Source organism: Nyctereutes procyonoides, unplaced genomic scaffold, assembly GCF_905146905.1.
Source record: "Nyctereutes procyonoides isolate TBG_1078 unplaced genomic scaffold, NYPRO_anot_genome, whole genome shotgun sequence".
NCBI lineage: Eukaryota > Metazoa > Chordata > Mammalia > Carnivora > Canidae > Nyctereutes > Nyctereutes procyonoides.
Window position 1 is genome coordinate 14,058,528 of NW_026575133.1, and position 22,810 is coordinate 14,081,337.

The 22,810-nt window shown below is 34.4% G+C and overlaps 1 protein-coding gene across 2 annotated transcripts in view; it reads left to right on the forward strand.

Moving 5' to 3' along the window:
• MXI1 (MAX interactor 1, dimerization protein) overlaps positions 1–22,810 on the forward strand; it is a 79,665-nt gene that overhangs the window by 29,781 nt on the left and 27,074 nt on the right. For both annotated transcript variants that reach the window (XM_055300551.1, XM_055300552.1), the window contains exon 3: positions 12,411–12,440. In XM_055300551.1, coding sequence (XP_055156526.1) covers positions 12,411–12,440 — 30 coding nt within the window. The remainder of the gene's footprint in view (positions 1–12,410; positions 12,441–22,810) is intronic.

Below are 22,810 nucleotides of genomic sequence, written 5' to 3' on the forward strand. Positions count from 1 at the left end.
ATCCCTGGGTGGCTCAGTTGGCTAAGCATCAGACTCTTGATTTCAGCTTAGGTCATGTCAACATTGGGAGATTGAGCCCTGTGTCCGGGCTTGATCAGCACAGAGTTTGCTTTGGAGTCTGCTCAAGATTCTCTCTCCCTCTCCCTCCCCTCCGTCCCTCCATAGATAGATAGATAGATAGATAGATAGATAGATAGATAGATAGATAGATAGATACTATTATCCAAAATATACAACAACTTTAAAAAAAAGTTTTTTGTAAATTCTGGAGACAAGTTCTTTATTACATATGTGTTTTGCAAATGTTTTCTCCTACTCAGTCGTTTGCCTTTATTATTTTTAAACTGTCTTTTGAAGAATGAGAGTTGCATGTCATGATGAAGTTCAGTTTATAATGTTTGTCTTTTATTATTCATGCCTCCTAATGTCCTAGGAAATCTTTGCATCATCCAAAATCATGAAAAATTTTCTCTTGTTTTCTTCTAGTAGTCTTACAGTTTTAAGTTCTATATTTAGATCTAAGTTTCATTTAGAATTATTTTTTGTAGAAGGTGTGAGGCAAGGGCAGAAGTTCATTTTTTGGCAAATATACTTTCTTTTTCTCTATTGAATTAGCTTAGCATCTTTGTAAAAAATCAGTTGACCACACATGTGTGAATTTATGATTGGTCCGTTGATCAGAATATTTATTTTTATTTGAAGACTACAATGTTTTCATTACTATAGGTTTTTTTTTTAAGATTTTATGTATTTATTTGAGAGGGGGGGGAGAGAGAGAGAGAGAGAGAGAGAGAGAGAGAGAGAATGAATGATGGAGAGGGACAGAGGGAGAGGGAAAAGCAGACTCCTCACTGAGCATGGAGCCTGATGCCAGCTCGATCCCAGGAACTGGAGATTATGACCCAAGCTGAAGGCAGACACCTAAACATGATTTAATTCGTCATGAAATCAGGCAGTGCAAATCTTCCAAAGTGGTTCTTCCTTTTAAAAAGTTCGTTTGACTGTTATAGGTCTTTTGCAGTTTAACATACATTATAGAATCTGCTCATCAATTTCTACAATAAAGCCTATTAGAATTTTGATTGGGATTGCATTGAATTTATAGATTAATTTAGAGAAACCTTACACATGTGAACAATACTGAATCTTCTGATTCATGAACATGGTATATCACTTCATTTACTCAATTATTTAAATATTTTCAAAGTTCAGCAATATTTTATAGTTTTTCAGAATGTAAGTAATGTATATACTTTGTTAAATTTATCCTTAAACATTTATTAATCTTTGATGCTATTGTAAATGGCAGTTTAATTTGGCATATTCTGATAATTTGCATATTCCTTAGGATTTTCTAAATAACAAATGATGTTGTTTCCAATACAAATGTTTTTACTTCTTCCTTTCCATTCCGTATGTTTCTTTTTTCTCCCTTATTTCATTGGCGAGGACCTCTAATATGGTGCTGAATAGAAGTGGTGAGCGTGAACATCATTCCTTGTTTCTAATCTTAAGAAAACTTGCATTCTTTAACCATTGAGTATAATAATTGTACTTTTTGTTGATACTTTTCACAGGTTCAAGAAATTCCTTTCAAAAAAAAAAGAAATTCCTTTTTTTCCTAATATACTGAGGTGTTTCTATTTTTTATTGTGAATAGATGCTGAGTTTTGTTAAGTGCCTTTTCTGCATTTATTGATTTTATGCTATTTTTAAGTTCTTTTAATGTGGTCAGTTACGTTGATTGATACTTCTGTTGAATCTTAAATCAGTCTTGCATTCCTGGAATACACTATTTGGTCATGGTATATTTTGTGATATTGGCACCAACTACCTGTAGTTAGCACAGTGTCCACAAATTTAAGGGTGGACTTAAATATGACTTCCTTCAATATGACTGCCTTCACTACAGATGCCAGCTGTACTAACTGGCTACAAAATCAGGGGTTTTCAGTCCCCTCAGGTTTGAGAATTCACTAGAACTACTCACAGAACTCAGGAAAACACTATACTTAGGATTATAAATTTTATTAAAAATAGTACAAATCAGGCAGCCCAGGTGGCTCAGTGTAAACCTTAGTGCCACCTTCAGCCCAGGGCGTGATCCTGGAGACCCAGGATCGAGTCCTGCATTGGGCTCCCTGCATGGAGCCTGCTTCTCCCTCTGCCTGTGTCTCTGCCTCTCTCTGTGTCTCTCATGAATAAATAAACAAAGTCTTTAAAAAAAAAATAGTACAAATCAGGACCAACCAAATGAAGAGATATATAGGCCAAGGTCCAGGAGAGTTGGGAACATAGAGTTGCTGTATCCTTTCCATGTGGAATTGATGCATTATCTTCCTGGCACGTTGATATACTTACCAACCAGGAAGTTCACCTGGGCCTCAGATTCCATAGTTTTTATTTCAGAATTATTGTGTAGTCCTAATTGATTGAATCATAGGTCACATGATTGAACTCCATCTCTAGTGACTGTTCTCTCCTGGGAGGTTAGGAAGTCAGGTGGTATCAGTGGCTCAAAGCCCCAACCCTCTAATGACACATTTCATCTTTCTGTCATGACCAGCCTCCAATCTGAGTCATCTCTTTAGCATAAACTCAAGTGTAGTCCAGGACCCACTGTGAATAATGTAGACACTCCTCTATCTTTTGAAATTCCAAGGTTCCAGAAAGTTGGGACAATGACCAGACAAATTTCTTATTGTAAAAGTGATACTATCTATTTGCTGTTGGGTTCAATTTGCTTATATTTTGTTAAGAATTTTTGTATCTGTGGGTGCTTGGGTGGCTCAGTCGGTTAAGTATCTGCTTTCAGCTCAGGTCATGATCTCAGTGTCTTGGAATCCTGCCCTGCATCAGGCACCCTGCTCTGTGGGGAGTCTGTTTCTCCCTCTGCCCCTCCCCTTGTTCATGCGCATGTGTACTCTTTTTTTCAAATAAATAAAATCTTTAAAAAAATAATTTTTGCGTCTGGGTTCATGAAGGATAGTAATCTGGTTTTTGTTTTGTTTTGTTTTTCCAATGTAATTTCTTTGTCCGGTTTCACTAGCAGGATAATACTGGCCTCAGTAAGAGTTGGGAAATGTTCCCTCTTCATTTTTTTAAAGCTTTTATGTGAGATTGATATTATTTATGCCTTAAATGCTTAGTAACATTTGACAATGAAAAGTTCTGGGTCTGGAGTTTTTGTGGGAAGGTTTGTGATTATGAATTCAATTTCTTTAATAGATGGAAGAGTATTCAGGGTTTTCTAATTCTTCTTGAGTCAGTTTTGATAATTTGTATCTTTCAGGAAATTTGTCCATTTCTTCTAAGTTCTTTGAATTTATTGGCATAAAGTTGTTTATAATATTCTCTTATCCCCTGTAATATGTTAGGATCTGTAGTGATGGGCACTCTTTCATCCTGATACTATTTTTTTGTATTAGTAATTTTTTTCTTTTTTTTTTTAATCAGTCTTAGAAGCTTATAAATTTTACTGACTTTTTAAAGTCAGCTTTTGTTTTTATTGATACTTCTATTGTTTCCTGTTTCTTTTTTTTTTTTTAAATTTTTATTTATTTATGATAGTCACAGAGAGAGAGAGAGAGAGAGAGAGAGAGAGAGGCAGAGACACAGGCAGAGGGAGAAGCAGGCTCCATGCACCGGGAGCCCGACGTGGGATTCGATCCCGGGTCTTCAGGATCGCGCCCTGGGCCAAAGGCAGGCGCCAAACCGCTGCGCCACCCAGGGATCCCTGTTTCCTGTTTCTTATTTTGTTCTTTCCTGTTCTTGGCTTTATTATTTCTTTCTTCTACCTCAGAGTTTCTCAGTTTCAGCGGTATTGACAATTTGGGCCAGATAATTCTGTTTTGAGCATCATAGGATGTTTAGCAGCATCCTTGACCACTCCTCACAAAATGCCAATAGATCCCCCAGTTGTAATAACAGAAAATGACTCCAGACATTGCCAAATATGTGCTGGTGAACAAAATAGCCCACAGTTGAGAACCATTGCTCAGCTTCTTTCAGTTTAGTTTGCTTCTTTTTCTAGCTTCTAAATGTGGAATCTCAAGTCATTAATTTTGGACTCCATCCCCAATGTAAGGATTTAAAGCTAAACATTTCTCTTGAGGCACTGCGTTAGCTGTATTGAACAAATTTTGATATGTTGCATTTTCTTTATAATCCCTCTGAAGATATTTTCTGATTTCTTTGTGATTTGTTTTTTAACCTGTGACTTCTTATTTACTTCCTCTATTTCTTTGGGTTTAATTTGCTTTTTTTTTTTTTTTTTTTGGAGCTTCTTCTTTTTTTTTTTTTTAATTTTTATTTATTTATGATAGTCACAGAGAGAGAGAGAGAGAGAGAGAGAGAGGCAGAGACACAGGCAGAGGGAGAAGCAGGCTCCATGCACCGGGAGCCTGACGTGGGATTCGATCCCGGGTCTCCAGGATCGCGCCCTGGGCCAAAGGCAGGCGCTAAACCGCTGCGCCACCCAGGGATCCCCTTTTTTGGAGCTTCTTAAGGTGAAAGTTAGACCATTGATTTTGAATCTTTCTTATTTTTCTTATAGAAGAATTTAAAGTTAAACATTATTGTATGAATATTGTTTTAGCTATATCCAGCAAATTTTGATATGTTGTGTTTTTATTATCATTCAGCATATTTTCTAATTTCTCTGCATTTTTTTTAATTTGTGGCTTATCTTCCAAATTATTATTTTTCTAGTTATCTTATTGTTCTTGATTTCTAATTTAATTCCATTGTGCTTAGACAACTTACTTTGTATAATTTTAGTAATTATAAACTTTTGAAAATTATGCTTTACAAAATGTATAACTTAGGTATGTTTATGTAGTGAGCCAAAAGATTTATCAGAGGCTTAAATTAGCGTGTTTGCTGTATTTGAAATAATTGTTTTTTACTTAATTTGGTTCATATGTAATTTAAAATTTTTTCCGTTTATTGAAAAATGTACACAAAAATACGAAAATATAAAATGAATTTTCACAAAGGTGAAGAAATACTATATTATAGACTCTTCTTAGGAAACCTTCCTTTGACTCTTTCCAGTCACACCCCCTGCCCCCCGAGGTAACCACTATTCCAGCTTTTGATGCTGTTAAATTAGTTTTGCCTATTTTGAATTTTGTGTGGAGTTAAGCAATATGTATTTTTGTATATCTGCCTTTTTTTCATTCAACATTATGTCAAAATTATGAAGATTCATACATATTATTGCATAATAGTTCATTTTCAGTTGTATTTTCCATTGTATTACATTGTATGAATATTTCACAATTTGTTCTCATTCTATTATTGATGGATATTTGTTTCCAGTTTTTGGCTAGTATGAAAAGAATGAGCATTTTTTTGTATGTCCTTTGATGAACAGATATTAGTTAGGTATATGCCTGTGAGTAGAGATGCTGAGTCATGAGGATTGCATATATTCAGCTTTGCTATGTAAGTTTTAAGGGAAATTTTATTGATTGTAGTTATTGTTATGCATCCTTTTTAGACACTTGCTTTTTTGTGGCCTTAGTTATTATGGTGGTTATGTTTTTGTCATTGTTAAGGAAGAAACAATACATTTCTTATAAGGCAGTTTTTCTGAAAGCCTGCAATAATCAAGGTTTACTGTGTGTTTTTTTTTTTTGTTTTTTGTTTTTTTTTTAATTTTTATTTATTTATGATAGTCACACAGAGAGAGAGAGGCAGAGACACAGGCAGAGGGAGAAGCAGGCTCCATGCACCGGGAGCCTGACATGGGATTCGATCCCGGGTCTCCAGGATCACGCCCTGGGCCAAAGGCAGGCGCCAAACCGCTGCGCCACCCAGGGATCCCGGTTTACTGTGTTTTTAATGGTTTTTTAAAATGTGTATCTTTGATAAAAACAAATATTCAAAATTTCCTTTTTGAAAGAATTAATTTAATAGGTCATGAAGATGAGGAGTATCTGACTGGCTCAGTTGATTAAGCTTTTGCCTTCGGCTCAGGTCATGGTCTTGGGGTCCTAGGATTGAGCCAAGCTTCAGGCTCCCTGCCCAGTGGGGAGTCTGCTTCTCTCTCTCTCTCTCTCTCCCTCTGCCCCTTCCCTGACTTGTGTGCGTGCATGCATACTCTGTCTCTCCCAAATCAGTCAATCAGTCAATCAATCAATCAGTCAGTCTTAAAAAAAATAAGTCATGAAGATGAAAGTCAATAAAATTGTAATAATATTGTTTGGTGACTACATTTATTGGGTGAGTACTGAGTAATGTATAGAGTTGCTGAATCATGTTGTATATCTGAAACTAATATAATACTGTATGTTAATTTTACTTCAATAAAATTTAATTTAAAAATTAAAAAGAATTACTTTATTAGCATAGTTTTCTTCTAGTATAGTGTTTTTCAAATTTTATTGAACACTATAGTATACCATTAACAGCAAAAATTCTGTACTCTTGTCAACCCCCTTCAGGCATACACTTCAGGGATCCCTGCTCTAATGTAGCTAAGACTTTCTGTTTTTCCTGCCCTTTGAGTATTTATAAAGGAAATATAAGCTTTAGGATACAATTAGAACATACTTGTTTAGATTCAGAGAATGTATTTTTTTCATTGTGTGGAGGGCGACATCCATTTTACAAAGCAAGTGAAACAAAAATGTTAACAAATTTGAGGTTTGCTCATTAATTCAACAAAGGTCTTTTTTTTTGCTGGAAGATAATATTAATTCTAGGAATGGGGACTTTTATTTTTCTTCCACGATGGCACTACTCTTGAGCCAGACTGTACTATTTTGTTCAGTTTTAATTCTACGCTTCACTCCATTGACTGCCACCAGACTACACCCTAAAGAATTAAAAGTTTATGTATTAGAGCTGTGCACTGGTCAGTGAAAAGTCACAGATCTGGTTGAGATGATGCCCATTCTAATAGTGAATTCATTAGTATGTCTCTCTTAAAGGGATATTATTTGTGAAAAAGAGTACCTGTGATTCAGTGATAAAATGATAGAAATGTCTTTTCTCTGTCCTTGGGAGTTATTAAGCATTCAGAGTAAGGGTGTCTGAAAGGCATACAGTTGATTGTTTGCTTTCAGAGATGCATTTTATTTGAAGAAAAGTGGGCTAACCCACTGGATTATTAGAACATCTCAACCTGGGGCACTTGGGTGGCTCAACTGGTTGGGCATCTACCTTCCACTTAGGTCATGATCCTGGAGTCCTGGGATTGAGCTCCATGTTGGGTTCCCTGCTTGGTGGGGAGCCTGTTTCTCTCTCTCCCTCTTGTCCTGCCTGCCAGTGTGCTGCTGTGCTCTTTTTCTGTCAAATAAATAAACTCTTAAAAAGAACACCTCGACCTTACAGAGAACTTATCATAATTGAATATTTCAATGGCATATTATTGGAAAGGTTTGGTTGGACACATAGGCTTAGAAAAGCAAAGAGGTGGTTTCCAGGTGTGCTACTATGTAATATTCATTTATTGCCGGCACTATTTGGATCATTATTTTCTTTGTGTACATACAATTAGTCATCTTTCTATCATACCCTACCTAAACCTTGTACTGTCTTCACAGCTGACTAAATGACCAAAATACTTATCTTTTCTTTCAGTTTCTTTTTTCATGATTATGATTGTTGGTTTATTTCCAGACTAATTTCAGATGTTACTGAGAATCTATTAGTTTATTGCCCCACATAGTATACTAGGTTTAGGTAATATATTTTTAGTTTCATTAAAAATAGTAAGAGTAGTTGCAATGGCTAACATATACTAAATGTTTATTATGTGTTAGATGCTTTTACATATTTTTCTAAGTCTCACACTAACCTAGCCAAGCCACGTGTTATTCTAGTTTTACAAATGGGGAAACTGTCCATCAGAGAGGTTAAATAATTTGTTTAAAGTCACACAGCTAATGTGAGTGATAGAATTAATATACTCAGGACATTTTTTTTTTTTTTTTTTTTTTTTTTTTTTTTACTCAGGACATTTTTATTCTAACACCACAGATCTTTTTGACCTATACATTGTTGTTCTCTGGTTTTGCTTTGGATTTCACAGCTCTGCTTGCTTATTTTCTTTTTCTTCCAAGTTTTTATTTATTTTTCAGTTAGTTAACATACAGTGTAGTACGAGTTTCAGGTATAGAATTGAGCAATTCATCACTTACGTGTAACACCCAATACTCATCACAAGTGCACTTCTAAATAGCTGTCACCCCTTTAACCCATCATACTTCCCACCTCCCTTCCAGCAATTCTTAGTTTCTTCTCTGTAGTTAAAATTCTGTTTTATGATTTGCCCCCCTCTCTCCCCCTGCTCCATATTCATCTGTTTTCTTAAATTCCACATTAGAGTGTAATTATGTGGTATTTGTTTTTCTCTGACTTATTTCTCTTAGCATAACATTCTCTAGGTCCATTCAGATCTTTGCAAATGGCAAGATTTCAGTCTTTTTTTTTCTGAGTAATATTCCATATTCCACACACACGTATATATGTACATACATAACTTCTTTATCCATTCATCAGTTGATGGACATTTGGGATCTTTCCACAATTCCGCTATTGTTGGTAATGCTACTATAAACATCAGGGTGCATGTACCCCTTTGGATCAGTATTTTTGTATTCTTTGGGTAAATAACAGTCCCAATTGCTGGATCATAGGATAGTTCTATTTTTAACTTTTTGAGGAACATCCATATTGCTTTCCAGAGTGGCTGTACCAGTTTGCATTCCCACCAACAGTGCAAGAGAATTCCCTTTTCCCTGTATCCTTGCCAAGGTCTGTTGTTTCATGCGCTGTTAATTTTAGCTGTTCTGAGTGGTGTGAGGTGATATATCCCATTATAGTTTTGATTTGTATTTCCCTAATGATGAGTGATGTTGAGCATCTTTTCATGTGTCTGTTAGCCATCTGTATGTCTTCTTTGGAAAAATGTTTGTTCACGTCTTCTGCCTGTTTTTTAACTGGATTATTTGTATTTTTGGTATTGAGTTTTATATGTTCTTTATATATTTTGGATACTAACCCACTATCAGATATGTCATTTGCAAATATCTTCTCCTATTCCAAAGTTCACCTTTAGTTTTGCAGATTATTTCCTTTGCTGTGCAGAAGCTTTTTATTTTGATGAAGTCCCAATAGTTTATTTTTGTTTTTGTTTCCCTTGCTTCCCTTCTCTTTTTCCTTTCCATTCCCTTGTAAGAAGTTGTTAAGGCTGATGCCAAAGAGGTTCTGTTTGTGTTCTAGGATTTTGATGGTTTCCCATCTCACACTTAGGTCTTTCATCCATTTTGAATTTATTTTTGTGCATGGTCTAAGAAAGTTCTTTTGCCTGTTCCTGTCGAGTTTTCCCAACACTATTTGTTGTAAGGTCTTTTTTCCATTGAATATTCTTTCCTGCTTTGTCAAAAAGTAGTTGACCATATAGTTGTGGGACAGCTCTGCTTCTGCTTCTTTACTTGTGCTCCTTTCCACTTGGTTATGCCCTCTCCCTACCAGGTCCAGCTTCTACTAGTAGAAATAGTCATCATTTAAGATCCATACCAAATGCTACCTTTTTCTAAAGTTTACCCTGCTAGCCACATTGGGAAGTAAATTCTGCCTACTTAAAACCACCACAAGAATCAAAGTATTTGTTGACTTGATATTATAGGCAAAAAAGCCATCTAAATGTAAGTACTACTGATGCATTTTTTAAAAATTGGAAGAACATGACAATATGGTAAACATGAGTACATACATGATCATTTTTGCTTCTTAGTATTTGGAAATGTTAAGTGTTATTGGTGGTATAACTAGATAGGACACGCATTTCTTTGGTGAAAAAGTTCATATTCTTGGTTATTTTATATATTTTTTTTAGAAAAAAGATAAGTAAAAGTCTGAGAGAGGTGGGAAGAACTTGCTGTTTTAATTTTGTTCACAGCAGTGGGTCAGGTTATGTTCTTTTGGTGCTAGCTTTGATAATAGGCTTAATACAATATTGGAATTCAACAATTGCTTATCTTTAGATATATATATTCCTTTGCATTTATAGCCATATGTGGGATTTCCAAACTGTTTAAAACAGGTTAAAAAAAATAAAACAGGTTAAGTTTATGGTAAATAGTCCTACTTCTCTCTGAATAGATTGTTTCCATTTATTACTTACTTTAGTATTCCATTGTTTTTGCTTTATTTGTTTTAAGTTTTTTTCTCGGATAAAAGCAATTAAACCAAAACTTACTATGAGGGAGTGGGAAATTCCATTATTGATAACCCCTTCAAATTTTGAGCATTTTTTGTTTTAAATCTCTTTAAGATTTGTATTTTTCCTCTTTTGACTTACTGATTTACTTTGACAAATAAAAAAGAACTTAAAACTTTTTATAAATACTTATATAGTGATAGAAATTTAGTTATAATTTACTTATAGGGTTTTGAACTCTTGAGTCTCTGTTAAACTAAAAGTTCTGTTTTTATGAGTTCTTCCATCTGAATTGTACATATCCTTGCTCTTAATTTGGCTGAGCTCTTGAAGCATCTTAAGATTTTTTTTTTGCCTCTTTTGAAGGAGAAATCCTTTTTATTAATAAGATAATCTCTTGAAAATGAATATCAGTCTTTTTCATCCTGTGTCACTTGGACCTTATGAAACCGTTAAGAAAGGAAAAAGTGGACAGGATACAGTAATGCAAACCTTTTGGGTTTTGAACTAAGACGGTAAAATTTCTACAAATTATGAGACTGACAAAAATACTTCTATTATTGAAGTTTAGAAATGTAATTGTTAAATATCCATTGGAATAGTAAATCAGATTAAAGTAACCAGTAATGTGATATTCTGAAAACATTTGACATTAACCAGAATATATTAAATAATTGAAGTTTTAGTTCTGGAGACAGGAATTTAAATTCTCTTTTATAAAATTCCTGTTACTGTTAATGCTAAATTATTATAAAAGTAATACATGTTCATTTAAGAGGACTAGTATAACATAATTCTAATAATAGCTAACTTTAGAGTTAGTTATATCTTGCTGTTCAGAGTAAACTTATTTATTCCTCATAACAATCACATGAGGCACGTATTGTCACTTTTCCTCTTTCATAGATGAGGAAACAGCACAGAGAAATGAAGGCACTTTTGAACTAGGCAATACACTATTTGAACCTAGCAGTCTAGCCTTAAGAGCCTGTGTGTCCTTAACTTCTCTCCACCAAGGTAGTTAAGAATTGGAGTTTTGGGAGCTCCTGGGTGACTCAGTCTGTTAAGCATCTGCCTTTGGCTAAGGTCATGATCCTGGGGTCCTGGGATGCAGTGCCACACCAGGGTCCTGGGATTGAGCCCCACGTCAGGCTCCCTGCTCAGCGGGGAGTCTGCTTCTCCCTCTACCCTTGCTCATGCTCTCTCTTTCTCTCTGTCTCTCAAATGAATAAATAAAATCCTAAAAAAAAAAAAAAAAAAAAAAAAAAAAAAAAAAAAAAAAAAAAAAAAAAACAAAACCCCAAGAGTTGTTTGGGGGATAAAATGAAATAATATATGTTAACTGCTTAGCATACTGTTTAGCAGACTTTATGTTCAGTAGATGATAAGTATTCTTATAACAAATACTGATGAACAAAACAGAAAAAAGTCACAAAAAGAAAATACGTTAGCATTTTTAGGTATATCTTCCCAGTCTTTTAAAACAGTCTTTCGGGCAGCCCTGGTGGCTCAGTGGTTTAGTGCTGCCTTTAGCCCAGGGCCTGATCCTGGCGACCTGGGATCGAGTCCCACATCAGGCTCCCTGCATGGGGCCTGCTTCTCCCTCTGACTGTGTCTCTGCCTCCCTCTCACTGCATCTCTCATGAATAAATAAATAAAATCTTTAAAAAAAAAATAAAACAGTCTTTCTTGATTTTATTAATATATCTTCTTATATTATTTTCTTCTTTGTATAATTTTTTGTTTGTTTATATTTTACACAAAGAGCAAGAAGGCTTGAATTTGTATCACTTAGCAGTAAGGCAAGCCTGTTTCAGTTTGTGTGCTAGCCAAAACTTTTTTTTTCTCCTTATGCTTAGGAGTTACTAAGTGGAGAGAGAAGAGGACATAGGAAGTACGTTTTTCTTTTTAAACAAAAATGAGATGATGTTTGAATTAAAAATCTACAGATCAATAAAATGTAGGATACTAGAAGTAGGCAAGAGAATATGTGCTCGTATTAATTTTGTTAAAAAAAACAGTGAAACACCAGTGTCAGAATAATTAGTTAACTGGATACACCATATCTGAATGAATGGTTCTAATGAATGTGGACTATTTCTTCTTGATGAGTGAGATTATAGAAGTCTGATTATATATTGCACTGTTAATGAAATTCACTGGGTGTGATATAACTAATCTCCCTTTCCATAGCCTTAGCAACAAATGTCTAATGGTCTTTTTTGTTTTTCTTTAGGTCTACACACAATGAGCTGGAAAAGAATCGGTGAGTAAGTGATGAGTGCAGCTTTGCAAACTTAATGTTTTTCCTGTGAAAATAATGTAATAGTACAAAGGTAGTTATAATTTTATTTTTTAAATGTATAGGATGATTCTGATATATATTCAATCCAAAAAATGACTTTTTCAATAGTAAGTTTATACTGTTTAAACTGGAGGACATCAATAAATTTTTAAGCTCATTTTATTTTTGAGTTTGTGGTATAGCTGCCTTTATGTTTCTGAAAACAGGTTGTGATAGCCTCATAACTTACATATGGTCAAGCTATAGGTAGACAGAATAAGCGTTTCTATAGTGTAGCTAATATTAACACAAATTGTAGGTCATTGAATTTCTCTCTTTGCAGTTTGTTCATTCATTTGTTCATTTATTCATGCACTCAACAAATCTTTATCAAGCGTGAAGTGTGTGCCAGGCAGGCATAATGCTTTAGATAGGAAATGCAAGAATGTGTGAGATAGTTTTTGCCCTTAAGGAACTTAGTTTCCTGGGGGAGACAGACAGGTAATTAAAATACTGTGTAGTGTGGTAAATATGGTAACAGAGAAGCAGAAGGTGCTGAAAGATCACTTTGGAGAGTCATCTGATTTTCTTTTGAGGGAGTCTTGGAAGGCTCTCCAGAAGACCGTGAATAAGTGAGTACTGTGTATTAAGGAAACTGCAAAAGTTTCAATATGAGTGCTGTACAAAAGATTGCAGCACAAGGCAAGCCAGGCCAGATATTGACAACTATGCTTAAGAGTTTGGGCTTCTAAGAGCAATAGGAAGCAGTGGAATGGTTTTAAGATGGGTTGTCATGTGATCAGATTTGTGCTTTGGAAAATCACTCTGGCCATAGTGTGAAGAATTAGTTGATTGGGAGAAGGTATCTCAGAGACAAGGAAACTCTTTTGGAAGCTATTGGAAGCTTCCAACATAAGGGATGATGGTAGCCATTGCAGATAGAAGTATACAGAATAAAGAAACTATTAGGGAGTAGAATCCGTAGGAATTGGTAGTTAGTTGACTGTGGAAGGTTAAGTTTTAGATAGTATTACCATTTACCAAGAAAAGGAATGCAGGAAGAGGACAAGTTTGGGAGACAAGATGAGGATTTGTATGAGTAAAATATTCTCTTTTTGATAAAGAGATTAGATTAATAAACAAGCTGGAATAATCTGCATCATTTTTGACAAGATTTCTATGACCTTCAACTTTTTGTCTTACCTTTTTTTGTGTGTGTGTCCTACCTTTTTTTAAATAGAAGGGTCTTTACAAATTGACTAAACCTAAACTACCTCATTGTAGGTGAATTTAAATGTCAAATCCTCTTGAACAGGCTTAGCATAGTCCTCCAGGCTGACTTGGTGGCTTTTACCACCTTGTTTGCACAATTTTCTGTTCATATCTCTTATTATAAAACTTAGGTAGTATAATTATCTGTTCATATGTCTCTTTCTGCTGAATGACTATGACTGCCTCAAAGGCAGGGATTCTGTTTTGTTCAGTTTTGTAACCTTAGTACCTAGCATTTGATGCATTTGTAGTAGATGATGGCTTTAATATTGAGTGAAGCCAATATTAAAACTGTAGCAAAGTTCAGTGGTCTAGTGAAAAACTGCTTTGTGGCAAAGCAGTTTGGCAAATCTTTCATTTTAAAGACTCTCCTTGAACTTCTGGTATATTAAAGGAAGTATCTGGCTAGTTTAAAAATGGCAAAAACACCAAGAAATGACAGCTCTGAGAATTCTAAAATTAAAACCTTATATTGTGCTTTAAATTAGACCATAGAGTGTATTTGGGGTCCCACATTTTAAATACTGATAAACATGTGGCTTTCATAATCCTTTCACTCACTTGAATGTAGTCTTTGGGAGTCTTTGTGAGACCCTAATTGTAAACCTATCAGAAGCCTTTAATACTGAAGAGACTGTTTTTTTTTAAAATATTTATTTATTAATGAGGGACAAAGAGAGAGAGAGAGAGAGAGTCAGAGACACAACACAGGCAGAGGGAGAAGCAGGCTCCATGCAGGGAACCCAACGCGGGACCCCATCCCAGGTCTCCAGGATCACACCCTGGGCTGAAGGCGGCACTAAACTGCTGAGCCACTTGGGCTGCCCTGAAGAAATTCTTCAGTAAACTATTGGGGTTGGAGCTTTTTAAATCTTTGAGTAAATGTTGTTTAATGCATTCCGCGAATCAATTCTGACTTATTGATAACTTTATCACTCATATTATTACTTTGATATGTCTTGAAGTTGTTTAACAGTCTGTGGGACTGTTATAGCATGTGTGGCTTTTGATTGCCTGGACATTATGTGAACTCCAGTGTCTCCAGTGAAGATGTTTTGTTCTCATTTTATTTACTTAGGTCTAAGGCTCTGGCTGATTTCCTACCCTACTCCTCTTGACATGATTCCCTCATCTTTTGTCTTCTTCCTTCCTCCTTTTCCTTCTCCCTTCCCCTCTTCCTTGAGGCTTAACTGAAAGGTAATATAGAATTAACCTTTCTAAGATGCATTTGTTTTTAAAAGGGGTAGTTATCAATATAAGTAAATCTCAGATTTAGAGGAATGTGTCAGAGGATGAGTGCCAAAGAAAGAGTCCAATTTAATAACCTGCAGTCCCCTTCTGAAAAGTTAGAGGCTTGTGATCTAGCAAAAAACCAAAAATAATGGTAAACACAACATGAGTTAAAGGGAAGGAGGTATTTTAGCCAAATTGCAAGAAGGCAGCACAGGATTATTTTTAAAATTTAAATCTATATTGTTATAACATTTTTAAGCCACACCTGTCCTATTTAATGGTTCTTCCCTCCCCACCTGCCCAAGGCACCATTTTTATTTGCTATATTAAAGAAAAAAACTTAACCTAGCTTTGCCATCCTTTAAAATAAATAGAATTTTGGCTTTGCCTTTCATTTGCTTTTGAGTGTGAATTTACATGAGGAAAGTAATTCACTGTCAAAAGGGTAATTTGATTTTGTCTTTATTCTTAGAAGATATTCCTGAAGTAATTCATATTCTTGAGATCTTGCCACTTTACATATGATACATTTATGTCAGGAGTTGTCTTTTTTTTTTTTAACTTGGTTTAAAATCTTGCATATAAAACTGTTCTGAGTTAGTGTATTTTACTGGGGCAAAGCAATGAGAATTAATGTAGATGATTTTAAATTGTTAGTGAATAACAGAAATTCCAGATTAAGGCTATCTTAAAGCCTGACGATTGTTGAAGCTCTTGATCTGGCTTCGAGGAGATAGTAGCCAACAAATGTTGAGGTTTATATTACCAGATGTCAGAGGAAACCTAATGGTGGAAATTTGGAGTCTAGCAGGCCCAATGTAGTTTGTTTTGGCTTACAGTTACTTCACTATGCAGATAGACCATTAGGGAGCTTGGGGTATTTTCAGGACTAATAAAGGAACTCCAGTTTTCTTAGATAAGTCCTGGGGGCTTATTTTTGCCTAAAACGTTGATGGTTACACTGAGCCTAGTCTGGATGGTTCAGAGCATTTGTTACTTGTATATTCACCTTGTCCCCCTAGACCCATCATAGCTTGTAACTGGCTCTGGAGGTGGAAGTAAAAGGGGAGCAGAGTACCTTTAGATGTTCTGCATTCCTTAGGAATCTATATGTATCATCTCATGGTAAAACTAATGAGTCTTTGAGATTTAAGAATTAAAAATTTCATGTTATCCACTGGTTTATCAGTTGTATCCTTACCAGAGAAAAAAACCATGCAGTGTAGATTTTGGATCACTTCATTGCTTTTTCATTTTCTTAAGTGAAATTACTGATGATGTTTTTGAAAGAGTCAACAACTTTAACAGGACTTTAATGATCAAGAACCTTAGTGCTGACGGCAGGAGAGGCCATTCAACCCTAATAGCTGTCATTCCTTTGAAACAAAAGGCTTACCCTTATTGCAATTTTGGCAAAGCTAGAAGGGCTAAATGAGGATACTGGCAGAGAAGAAGTGCCTAAGTATTTGGGATAAAAGAGAAGCAGTTCCAATGAATGGTAATAGGTGTCCTCCATGTAGACACTTTCTCATATTTCTGAGGGAAAGGTAAAAATGACCTTTATGTAGTACTTACTATATTCCCCGACTATGCAAGACTATTATGTAATCCTATAAGGTAGGAAGGCAAAACTGTAGGCCAGTGTGTTATTGAAAACTAGCCATTTTGACCATCATAACAACTTGAAACAAGATAATGAGAACACAAAAATAGTCCTAACCATGATTCTATCTGTTCATAAATATGATAGCTGTATTTAATATCAGTCTTTCTCTTCAGTAATGATTAATAAATATTGTGTTTAGTATTGTAAATAAAATGATGCATCAGATACTCACTCTATCCTATCCTTAAAGTTAAGGTCGTTATAGTTTGGTAATTAATGGGTTTCATCTTTTAGTACCAGGATCTAGTTTAGTTATCAGTGAATGTCTAGAAAGATGTACTAAAAGTGTTTTTTTCCTCTTGAAAGTTGAAACCTACTAATAGTGTATGCAGTCATTTTAGTGAGTCATTTTAAAAAAGAAAAGACTAGAAAATATGAAAGTACATTGCTTGAAGTAAAGTTAAATGCAGAATTATGAAACTTGTATATACTGGGTTATGATATAAAATACTGTGGTCATAATCAAAAAGCCACTGCTCTGAATAGTGAAGGAGAATGAATGTATGCTGAGACATGAATAAGAGATAGAATTTGAATCTACGGAAAAAATAAGGGAAGGGGTTAGTGTAATTAGAGCCATAGAAGGTGACATCATAAGCTGTGTTCAGGAAAGAGTGAGTAGACCATATTGAGTGGAAGAGCAGAGTCTGTCAAATAACAGTAGGAAATGAGGCCAGAAAGATGTTTTGGAATTAAATTGTGCAATGTTATTAAATGTTAAGGCATTTGGATTTTCTTTTGTTGGTAGTAGAGATCATCAAAGCATTTATTAAAAAAAAATAAGTATGGTCTAGGTGAGACTGATGTAGATGCTTTTGAAGTAGCTCATGTAGTAGTAGAATATAGGAATCAGCACTCAGATGATGGACTTGGGAACAGAAAGGAAGAGAGAAGACTAAGAAACACCATAAAAAATAATATTATTTTCAGTTAACTGCTACCATTTAGTTTTCCTCCCATTTCATTCTTCACACAGCAGCAAGAGTGATCCTCTTAAAGGACATACCAGATCATGTCATTTCTATTTATAGTCCTCCACAGCTTCCCAGTTAGGTAAAATCTACGGCCTACAAATCTGCCACTTGTCTCCTATGATCCAGCTGACTGACACTGCTTGCTTGCTTTTCCTCAGACACACCATGTTAATGTGCATCTTAAGGCTTTTGCACTTCTTCCTTCTGCTTGGAAAACTCTTGCTCTGCTAGCTCGCATCATTAGTTGTCCGGTCATCTACCTAGAGAACACTAATTGCTCCCCATTCACTCTCTATCCCATTGCCTTTTCTGTCATCTTAACACTTATCTCTGTCTGAATTATTTATGTTTGAGTTATTGGACTTCTTTCATAGAATATAAGTTTCAGGAAGGCAGGGATTTTATTTACCCGTCACACATAGCAGTCATTCAGTAAATATTTATTGAGTGAAAAAAATGATTATATGTGCTATTGAGTATATCCATAAACAATGATGTATGTACTTGAATTATAATAGCTTAAGAGAAAAATGATAATTACATAAAATACTTGAGAGTTCAACAGACATGTTGTTATAAAATAATTTCATAGGATGTATATGGAAAACTTAATGAATTCTTAAAACATAAATGTATTATATGAAAAAACTTGATAATTGAAAACATCTTAAAAGGTTTTTATTGTGAGGCACTTTGTTTTGATTATAAGAAGAGAATTAATAACTAATTGATTCTTTCAGTTCATTAGGATATTATATAGTACATTAAGACAAAGACAGGTAGTTTTTTTAAAGAGGGATAGTTTACCTGATAGAGTTCATGTTCCACTTCTAAGATCTTTATGTCTTTCTCATTCTATGACTTGAAAATGGGAAGCATTTTTACAAGGTAAAGATTTATATATACTTGGAGACTGAAATATAAATAATTTCAAATTTTTGTGTTAGAATTTTTAATGTATTAGTTGTTTATTCCAATAGCTTGCACATGATAATACAATATATTTTTTCTAGACTATCTACATATCTAATCCCTATTTGACATGGACATCTTGACAGAGTGATTGTTTTGATCTACCTTATTCTAGAACAAAACAATACTAAATCTTGGCAGTGGTTTCTTAGTATATTACCTGATTATTTAGGATTCCTTGGAAGGAAGAGCATATAATATAACTGGTTTTAGCTGCATATTTTGGGTGCTTGTATGACATTTGTTTAAAAAGAACATGTACTTTTATATATAGTGTGTACATTTTAGAAAAAATGTATATCTGTTAGGGAAAAAATTATAAGATTGGTTTGGCAGAACTTTCACTGAAACTTTTAAGTCAACTAATAGTACCTAAAGAATATTTGCTTGCATTAAAGACAAGTTACAAGGTTAGGGAAACTAAATTTTTATTGTAGGTTTAAAATACATGACTGCATCTGGATCAGGAGTCCACATTTGGGATTGGGTTCAGTAATTTTGGGATGTTTAGTCAAAAACTCTTCTTAGCCTTGATTTATTACTTAGATATAAATCTCAGTATGAAAAGACCTTATAGTAAATGTCAATATGAAAATGCCTTATAGTAACTTCCTTAGTTTGGTAAAGGGCATTTATGAAAAACCCACAATTAACATTGTACATAATGGTGACAGACTAAATGCCCTCCCCTAAAATCAGGAATAAGACAAGGATGTCTGCCTTTATGGCTTCTACTCAACATTGTTCTGGAGGTTCTAGCCAGGACAGTTAGGCAAGAGAAAGAAAGAAAAGCCATCAAGATTGGAAAGTAAGTAATAAAACCATTTTATACATCATAGTCATATGTATTGAAAATTTTTAGGAATCCACATATACAAATAAAAACTATTAGAGCTCATAACTAAATGTAGCAAAGTTGTAGGGTTCAGGATTGACACAAAAAACAATTGTGTTTCTGTATACCAATCTGAAAATGAATTTATGAAAACAATTCCATTTTTTTAAAGATTTTATTTATTTATTCATGAGAGACACGGAGAGAGAGGCAGAGACACAGGCAGAGGGAGAAGCAGGCTCCATGCAGGGAGCCGGATGTGGGACTCGATCCTGGGGCTTCAGGATCACGCCCTGGGCCGAAGGCAGACGCTAAGATGCTGAGCCACCCAGGGATTCCCCAACAATTCCATTTATAATGGCATCCAAAAGAGTAAAATACCTAGGAGTAAATTTAACCAAGGAGGCAAAAAATTTATATACTGAAAACTACTACTTAATATTGTTAAAGTGGCAGTTGACCTATCTATATTGACCTATAGATTCAGTGCAAGCCCTGTCAAAATCCCAGCTTCCTTTTTTAACTGGAATTGACAACTGATTTTAAAGTTCACCTGGAAGTGCAAGGTACGCAGAATAATCAGAACAATCTTGAAAAGAACAAAATTGGAGGACTCATATTTCTTAATTTCAAAACTTAGCACCATGCTTCATAATCAAAATAGTGAAGTATTGGCCAAAGAATAGACTTATAGATCACTGGAATGAAAGTCCAGAGGTAATCAGTCACATTTGTGGTGTACCAAAGACAATTTTTTTTTTTTTTACAAGGATGCCAAGACAGTTTGGTGTCTTTTCAGCAAATGGTAGCTGATATAACTGGATATCTACATGCAAAATAATGAAGTTGTATATATACCTCACATCATATGTAAAATTTAACTTTAATGAATCATAGACCTGAAATTTTTTAATAAAGATTTTATTTATTTATTCATGAGAGACACACAAAGAGAGGCAGAGGCACAGGTAGAGAGAAGAAGCAGGCTCTATGCAGGGAACCCAGCGTGGGACTCGATCCGGGGTCTCCAGGATCACGCCCTGAGCTGAAGGCGGCGCTAAACTGCTGAGCCACATGGCCTGCCCCATAGACCTGAATTTAAGAGCTAAAACTATAGAGGTCTTAGAAAATGAGAGTAAAATCTTTGTGACTCTGTGCTAGGTAATGGTTTCTTACATGACACCAAAGGTACAAGCGACAAAAAAAAAAAAAATAGATATGTTGAACTTTATCAAAATTAAAAACATATGTGCTTCAAAGGATATCATCAAGAAAGTGAAGACAAATCACAGAATGAGAAAATATTTGTAACGCATATATCCAGTAAGAGACCTGTATCCAGAATATAGAAAGTACTCTTACAACTAAACAATAAAAAGACAACTCAATATAAAAACAGGCAAAATATTTGAGTACCTATTTCTCCAAAGACATGAAAAGATGTTCAACATTAGTGGTCATTAGGGAAATGAAAATCCAGACTAAGTGGTAGCACTTCGCATTCACTAATGGCTAACTTAAAAAAGCTCACCAACTTTGTGGTTGTCCATTCATCATATCAGTAACCATTGATTAGTAGAAAGGTCTGAAAAAGTTGACTGACCTCATAGTTTGGCACTTAAAAGTAGTGATGTCATTATCATCTGATGGCACTACACAAATGACTCAACAGTTTATAATTAACTTAAGACATATAATTAACCATAGATAAGTTCCCAATTTATTATATGGTGCTACTACTTATGGTCTGAGCTTGATAATAAGTCAGGTTTGAGCTCTATCACATATAAGAAGGGTATATTAAAAGGTCTTTAAGAACCTCTAATTAATAATGAAATCCAACAAAATTAAGACCATATATTGAAATTATATGAGTTTCATTTGAGGTGTAATAAAATATAACCTGACTGTATTTGGGGGACCTTAAACAACAAATTTTAAAAGTATAGTTGTGTAGGGAAGGAGAAATCGCACTGTCCAGAGACCAGGAAATAGCTACTGATCTAGTTTTCTGATTAGGCAAATAAAATGATGGCTACTTTCCTTTTTAGTCTAAAGATGGAAAACAGACACCCTTATTTTTAATTTATATAAAAATTCTAAAGTCCTAAAGAAGATAATTTTATTCTTTATACTTTTTTAGATAGTAGGAGTCCAGTTACAGTACAGAGTTTTGTTTTGTTTTGGAGTGTAGAAATTTCTTTTATAGTTCTGAGCTATTGAGACTAACTATAGAACACTAGAAAAGTAGCTATGCATTGGAAAGTAAGATATACTTACTTAATAGAGTTTTTCTGTTTATGAAGCTATAGAACCAGATAAATGTAGATGCTAACTTTTTCAAACTGTATGCAGAGTACCACCATATTTGTCGTGGAGACATATAATAGATGCATTTATTATTGAATGCAAGAAAATGAATATTTTAATTATATTTTTATAGGGATAGGAATGCTGAAAACTACAGACAAACTAAAAATAGCTGTCAGAGTGCAGAGATGGGCACCTGTTAGAATTAAATGTTACATGAGATAGAGATGAAATAATTGGTGGGTTTTGGAGATAAAATTTATGGTTAATAAAGGAAGTGTAGAAAAGATAAAATTACACATCTAAAATGCAGCCTATGCAATGAAGTCATTGCATTAGTATCTAGATAGATTCACATTTTCTATATTGACCTTTGTCAGAAATAGCTCATTAAGGTTAAGCTTTCTACTCCCTGACCTAGGCTACAAGGTGATAGAGGCTGATTCAGACAAGGATTACATGCTAGAAACCAAGTGTTTTCAGAACTTAAGCTGTGCAGTTCCTAACGTTGATATCACTTAAATTAATAACATAGGAAGAGATGAGATCATTAGGTCTTAAAAATAACCCAGAAATACTATAATTTGAAACTCTGAAATTTAATGTCTAGAAATAAATAATTGTTAGATTTTAAATAATTGACATGGTGAATATTATTTACCGTAGTGAAGGTATAGTACATTTTTATTCAAGTGATTGCAGATTATCTCTGTTTAAATGTTACCTTGTTTAAGAAAACACTTCCTCTCAAACTATGAATTTGTGATTTTGAAAAAGGGATAGTTTAATTAATAGACTTTCTTGATACATTTTAGATGATATAGTATACAAAAATTTATTTTATATGCACCTTGAGGAATATGTTTGATCCACAAAAACTGGCTATGCCTTTATACTGATGCTCATTATAATTATATAATTATAATATTATACTGCTGTATAGCAGTGGAAGTCTACGGCAGTATGCTCTTTTGCTAAATTCCTTTGCTACATGTAATCAGTACAGTATAAATACTCTGATAAATATTGGTTTAATAATAATAACTGTAATTCAAGTACTTTTTCTTAAGGCAGCATCTTCTTCTTTTAA